A 7,126-nucleotide genomic window follows, 5' to 3' on the forward strand; every position below is an offset into this window, starting at 1 on the left:
AGGAATAAACATACAGACCTACTAGAGGATGGACTTGAGGATATGGGGAGGGGGAAGGGTAAGCTGTGACAAAGTGAGAGAGTGGCATGGACATATATACACTACCAAACGTAAAATAGATAGCTAGTGGGAAGCAGCCGTATAGCACAGAGAGATCACCTCGGTGGTTTGTGACCACCTAGAGGTGTGGGATAGGGAGGGTGGGAGGGAGGGAAATGCAAGAGGGAAGAGATATGGGAACGTGTGTATGTGTATAGCTGATTCACTTTGTTATAAAGCAGAAACTAGCACACCATTGTAAAGCAATTATACTCCAATAAAGATGTTAAAAAAATAATTAATTTAATTAAATTAAAAAAAAAAAAAAAGAAAGACCTTGACCCTTTGCCCTACAATTCCACACATTCTGAAAGTCTTCCTAAAGCACTTAGAATGCCTCCCTTGGTCTACTAGGCCTACGTATTCTAGCCCCACCCCTCCTCCTATGTTCTCATTTCCTCCTTGCTCACTGCACTCTAGCCAAACTAATCTTTCTTTTTTCCTCACACCAAATTCCTTCCCAGCTTATAGCATTTGCACTTGCTATTCCTCCTGTCTGAGAAGCTCTGGGCCCAGATCTTCACAGGGCCAACTCAGTCTTGTCATTGTGATTTCAGATAGTGTCATTTCCCCCAAAAGATCTACCTTGACAATCCTTGCCAAAGTAGATTCCAGTGCACCACTCTGTATGACATCATCATCCTGTTTGATTTTATTCAGCACATCACCAGGTCACCAGGCTTCCTGATGCACCCATGACAGCCCTAGTTTATGGCTACCATCTTGGTATAATTGACACCCTTTCATTCTGAGAAGTGTCACTGTCTGACTAACAAATAATATGGTCACTCTCCTTATTACCATTGATATTTTCTTGTTTATTTGCTTCTCATTGTTTGGACTCTAGAATATAAGCTCTAGAATATAAGAATATAAGAATCTAGAATATAAGACATCAGGAATCTTGTGTGATGGGTTTAATGCAAAATCTATGAACCCTACAAATCTGCCTGGCCATTTATAAATATTTATTGAATGAATCACTATACTCTACAACTTTATAATTCTAAAGACCTGGAAGGCAAGAGGTTGAATCTTTAAAGATAGATGATTTCTTATTTAGAGGGCATGGCTGGGATGAGACCCCTTTTTGTACTTCCTTTCCTATTGCTATTTGTTGAAGTGCACCAGAGAAAGGGACACATACCCAGGATAACAAGAGTCCTTTGAGTATGTCCTAAATTGAGGCAGCAAAGAATTAAATGGAGCAAAATTGTGTTTGTGTTTTTGCTCTCGAGGATTGACTGTCTGGTACATGCCTGGATAAGGTGTCATATCCTGTTTCCAAGAAAAAGACCAATATGTTAGAGGGTGATATATATATATATATATATATATATATATATATATATATATATACATACATACATACACTCTAGCCCCACCCCTCCTCCTATGTTCTCATTTCCTCCTTGCTCACTGCACTCTAGCCAAACTAATCTTTCTTTTTTCCTCACACCAAATTCCTTCCCAGCTTATAGCATTTGCACTTGCTATTCCTCCTGTCTGAGAAGCTCTGGGCCCAGATCTTCACAGGGCCAACTCAGTCTTGTCATTGTGATTTCAGATAGTGTCATTTCCCCCAAAAGATCTACCTTGACAATCCTTGCCAAAGTAGATTCCAGTGCACCACTCTGTATGACATCATCATCCTGTTTGATTTTATTCAGCACATCACCAGGTCACCAGGCTTCCTGATGCACCCATGACAGCCCTAGTTTATGGCTACCATCTTGGTATAATTGACACCCTTTCATTCTGAGAAGTGTCACTGTCTGACTAACAAATAATATGGTCACTCTCCTTATTACCATTGATATTTTCTTGTTTATTTGCTTCTCATTGTTTGGACTCTAGAATATAAGCTCTAGAATATAAGAATATAAGAATCTAGAATATAAGACATCAGGAATCTTGTGTGATGGGTTTAATGCAAAATCTATGAACCCTACAAATCTGCCTGGCCATTTATAAATATTTATTGAATGAATCACTATACTCTACAACTTTATAATTCTAAAGACCTGGAAGGCAAGAGGTTGAATCTTTAAAGATAGATGATTTCTTATTTAGAGGGCATGGCTGGGATGAGACCCCTTTTTGTACTTCCTTTCCTATTGCTATTTGTTGAAGTGCACCAGAGAAAGGGACACATACCCAGGATAACAAGAGTCCTTTGAGTATGTCCTAAATTGAGGCAGCAAAGAATTAAATGGAGCAAAATTGTGTTTGTGTTTTTGCTCTCGAGGATTGACTGTCTGGTACATGCCTGGATAAGGTGTCATATCCTGTTTCCAAGAAAAAGACCAATATGTTAGAGGGTGATATATATATATATATATATATATATATATATATATATATATATACATACATACATACACACACACACACACACACACACGAAAAGCCTTCTAAGTAGAGAAAACAAAATCATCCTTTTCCTGTTCATGTATCAGCTATGGTTTAGAAACAAGCCTATAGTAGGTAGAAAACTAAGATAAGGGTATGGTTCAGCTACCTAAATGTACCTAAGACTTAGGATGTAGAAATAAACCTATGGTGGGTAGAGAGCCAAGGTAACTTATTGCAGCTACTACCCCCACTATCCCACCATCCCACCATCCCACCATCCCACTCAGAGATTCTTTTAGAGCCAGTATCCCTCTCCTTGAGCTTAATTGTCAAGAAAATGTCCAACAAGAGATTAGGAGCCTCTATACTGAAGACTTGAAGTCCAATCACACAAAAGGGTGAAGAAGTTGGATTTTTTTTTTAACTGACAAGATAATAGTATGCATCCAAACAAAGCTTCTAGTATTTTAACATCAGGTGTCTCAAGACTGAAGTCTTGCCTTGGTACCATTCATTCTGAGAATTGTTATCCACTCTCCCAGGATACTCACACACACATTTGAAATGCTAACATCCAAGCTTTTCTGATAGGCTTCTTAGTAGCTTTTGCCCAAATGACTTTTTTTCTTGAATTTCAGGGCATATTCTTTACATAACATCCAACTTTGCTCCCCAGTGCAAATACACACAGCAATACGGATCACACTAAAATCTAAGCACATTCAGCCATTTCTCACCTTGGTAATTGGCTTAAACCTCACGGCTGTTCTGGCTCCAAAAGCATATCCTTTTATACTGGTCGGGACCTTAGAGAGGTTGTATGCCAAGCCATACCTCTTCCGGTAGTATATAGAAAAAAAAGAAAAAACATACATAGAGAACATTATAGTTATTAAAACAGAGGGAACTCAGAGTATTCCTGAATCTTCTCTGCCACAGTTGCTCTTTCTTGATTCCTCTGCATCAAGACCATACAAGCAATTACATAAGTAACCCAGGCAACTCTACAAAGGAATGTGGCTGGATAGGTAGAGTGAATGACATTTCTCTACTTCCAGTGAATCCACTCCTCTGAGCCCCACAGAGATGAATGTGCTGTAATGCAACTGCCAGTCTGATTATATGATTTCATAAACTGACCTACCAGCACAGCCACAGTCCAGATTTGGACTAAGGGGAGCTATTGAGTCACTTGCCTTTGGAGGTAGGAATGGAGTCTCTTTTGGTGAGGACTGTACTAGGGACCGCATGAGGCCAAGGCTTGCGTTTGGTGGGAGGCAAATAGGGAGCAACTGTCCTTTGATTTCTGATATTGGCTCTGACAGCTGGTTGCAGAGGGCAATTTCTCATGTTGGGACCCTGAAGGTCACAAATCCCATAGAGTTTTTCTTTCAAGAAACTTGGGTATACTTAGATACCCTGAGACCCACCTAAAGGAAGGTGAATACTCACATCTTCTGCTATGTAACATCCAGACCCTCTGTTGGGCTCTCCCCTAAGAGGGAGAAACTTGTTCCCCAACAAGCTTGGGGGACAGGAGTGAGGGAAGACCTTCCTCTGTTGACATGTTCCAAAGGAGTAGTTAACCAGCGGCTCTGAAGATCAAGAAAGAGGAGAAACTCCACATGAGGGAAGACCCCTGGTCTAAGAGAGAGCTCGGGGGTGGGTGGGGTGTAGGGAGGCGGGGCAGAGCTCTTAAGAGCAGGCCCAGCTCTTAACATAAACCAGATCAACTCCATGTAAGGGGGTGAAGCACATTTTCCTTCCCTTCGCCCTTCTTCTTTCCCAGCCTCCCTACTCTTCCTCTTGCCTCTACTCTTGACTCCTCCATTACAGCCCTCCTTACCTGCTTTATTGAAGCACATCTCAGCAGTGCCACCAGGGCCAGAGTTTGTGTACTGCATTGCCTAGGAAACAGAGGTGGGGCTGGGCAGCCCCAGATGCCTAGCTCCCAGAGAGGAGTGGCTCTGAGCTAGCCTACTCAGCAAGTGGGGAATCCTGCAGAGCCACCCTTGGGGCAGGAACTGCCCCTCCAAGGCCAGGAGCCCAGAAGAGTGAAAATTCTGCAGCTGGGCAAGAGGTAGGGGGTTTGCTGGATCTGAGGCTGTAGGCTGAAAGCTGGGCCACCAGAAATGCACTGCTGAAGAAGGAGGTACCCCCATGTTTAGGATGCCCTGAAATCCAGGCTACTAGGCTCAGGGATGTAGGAAAACACAGCCTCTGCAGTGGTGGCCTATGGGGGTGGGATTCCTGGGAAATGCCCAGAAGAGGGGAGTTGGGGACCTAATGGAGCCCAGAAAGTTCTGTATTAGGCCTCTCTTAGACACATTTTCCCTTTTCTTCAAGCAATTCCCATCAGGTTACCCGCTTCTACCCCTAAGTGGTGCTCGAGGCTTTAAAAGGTCTGGAATCCTTAGGGGAACAGTAAGAGTGCAGTGGAATCACTGAAGTGCTTAATAGTTTAAATTTGGGGGTAGTTACTTAAGTCAGTTTATTCATCTCTAAATTGGGAACAATAATTCCTTTTTATAGGGTTGTTAAGAAGATTAAGATAACAGGATTAGTTCATTGCCTGGTGCTTGGTAGGTGACAATGCAAGAGATTATTATTATTGAAATAGTATCTAGCTAGCTTAGGAGCACTCCCATCCTAACCCAAAAAGACATATCAGAGTGTATGATGACGTCTTTACCTTTGTCCTAGATATTAACACTAACTTGTTATCACTTGATTTTAGGATAACTTTAGGAGTTGTCAGGTGTGAGAGGCAACAGGATGCAGTGTGATTGGTACATTCTACCTTTGGCTTCTAAGGATGATCTTGGGATCCACACATACCCAGGGCTAGCACAGTTTACAGGGATGATTTTATAGCTCTAATAAAGGGTTTCCAAAAGAGGTAATACTGAGTCCTAGAGGATATTTTGGAAACTTGTAGAAGTATTTTGCTTCTTAAAAATTACTGAGGCGATGCTCCTGGTCAATGGGCCAGGGAGGCTGGATACCTGTAGCTCATTGCCCAGTTACACAGTGAATTGTGTCAAGTCATATATAACATTCAAATGTCTTCCTGGCCTCTACAAAAATAACTGATTGTATCTGACATATATAGCAACATTGAAGAAGGTTTTTTTTTTAAACCAAATAATGCAGAAAGCCCAGTAATATAGAAGGTCTTATGAGAAACAAAGCGTAATTGGAATAAAAATATGGTCTCAACATTATTGCACAATTTGCTTCAAGCCTCCTTTCTCCTCAAAATATAATTACAGTAAAAATTATGGTAAACAAAATGTAAAGAGATATAGTATTAATTTGATCATTTTCACTTTCTTTAATATTTTAAGGAATATTAACGTTTTTAATACCCACAGTGTTTTTTGAAAATTAGCGTTTACATTATTAGTGACATGAAATGTGTCTCACAAAGTACTTTAAAATTATGGCAACATATTCCCTCATTGGTAGATTGGTTTGCTTCAAGATAATCCTCCAGGTGAGAAGAGATAGAAAAAACAGACTCAATAAAGCATATATATTTCAAGACATCAGAGATATACCAAAGAAGAAAGAACCTGCAGGACCAAGATCCCAGAGAGAGGGGTAGCCCAAAGTGGTGAGCCCAACAGTTGATGCTGCTGTTCCCTTTGAACATTCGCAAATTAAAAAGCTGGCTGACATAAAAAGGAACGAAATTGGGTCATTTGTAGAGACGTGGATGGATTTAGAGACTGTCATACAGAGTGAGGTAAGTCAGAAAGAGAAAAACAAATATCGTATATTAAAGCATATATGTGGAACCTAGAAAAATGGTACAGATGAACTGGTCTGCAGGGCAGAAATAGAGACACAGATGTAGAAAACAAACGTATGGGCACCAAGGGGGGAATGCGGTGGGGTGGTATGATGAATTGGGAGATTGGAATTGACATATATACACTAATATGTATAAAGTAGATAATTAATAAGAACCTGTTGTATAAAAAAAAAATTAAATAAATTAAAAAAATAATAATTTTTTAAAAAGCCAGTGGAGAAGCAGACGATTTGAGCAGAAACTTGAGCAGACAGTCTCTGAAAGATGGGGAGCAAAAATTAGGCTGACCATGGGGGAGAGGAGACTGGAAAACACCCTGGACTTTTAGTTAGGACTCTAAAGAAATACACCTCAGGAATAAAAGTAAATGAGAAATACAGCAACTCTCAAAAAATCCTGAAATTCAGCTTTGTATCAACTCAGTCCCCAGTTGCATTAAGATGATCTATTTCTACCCTTACTGCATATCAGAAACAAAAGTAATTCATCTATTAGCATAACATCATCGGAGCCTCAAATAATTTTTATAATTTTTTTATGCAAAATGTTTGGCATTCAATATAAAACAACCACTCCTACAAAAAAGAATAAAAAGAAAAAAGTAGAAATAAACCCAAAGGAAATCCAGAGATTAGTGTGGACTTTGAAATCAAGTGCGGACTTTAAAATACCTGTACTTGGCTTCAGATTTTAGAAGAAGGCTGAAGATTGCAGCATGAACATAAGAAGCAAAAGAAAGCAAGGAAATTTGTGATCATGAAGCAAATTCTTGGTTTCTGAGGTAAGAAGCTAAAAGAAAAAGATAGATTAGACCCTAAAAACAAACCAGTAGAGATCCCAGTGAACTAGGGAAAG

The 7,126-nt window shown here is 40.1% G+C and overlaps 1 protein-coding gene across 1 annotated transcript in view; it reads right to left on the bottom strand.

The window, feature by feature from the left end:
• Nucleotides 1-4,319, bottom strand: part of LOC103071807 (protein pitchfork-like) — a 6,935-nt gene extending 2,616 nt beyond the window's left edge. The window contains exons 1-4 of the mRNA XM_007449279.1: nucleotides 4,301-4,319; nucleotides 3,907-4,049; nucleotides 3,192-3,290; nucleotides 2,257-2,387 (exon numbers count right to left, since the gene is read on the bottom strand). Of these exons, the coding sequence (XP_007449341.1) occupies nucleotides 2,257-2,387; nucleotides 3,192-3,290; nucleotides 3,907-4,049; nucleotides 4,301-4,319 (392 nt within the window). The remainder of the gene's footprint in view (nucleotides 1-2,256; nucleotides 2,388-3,191; nucleotides 3,291-3,906; nucleotides 4,050-4,300) is intronic.
• Between the last annotated feature and the right edge of the window lie 2,807 nt (nucleotides 4,320-7,126).

The sequence above is a fragment of the Lipotes vexillifer genome, unplaced genomic scaffold, assembly GCF_000442215.2.
Source record: "Lipotes vexillifer unplaced genomic scaffold, Lipotes_vexillifer_v1.1 scaffold393, whole genome shotgun sequence".
Lineage (NCBI taxonomy): Eukaryota > Metazoa > Chordata > Mammalia > Artiodactyla > Lipotidae > Lipotes > Lipotes vexillifer.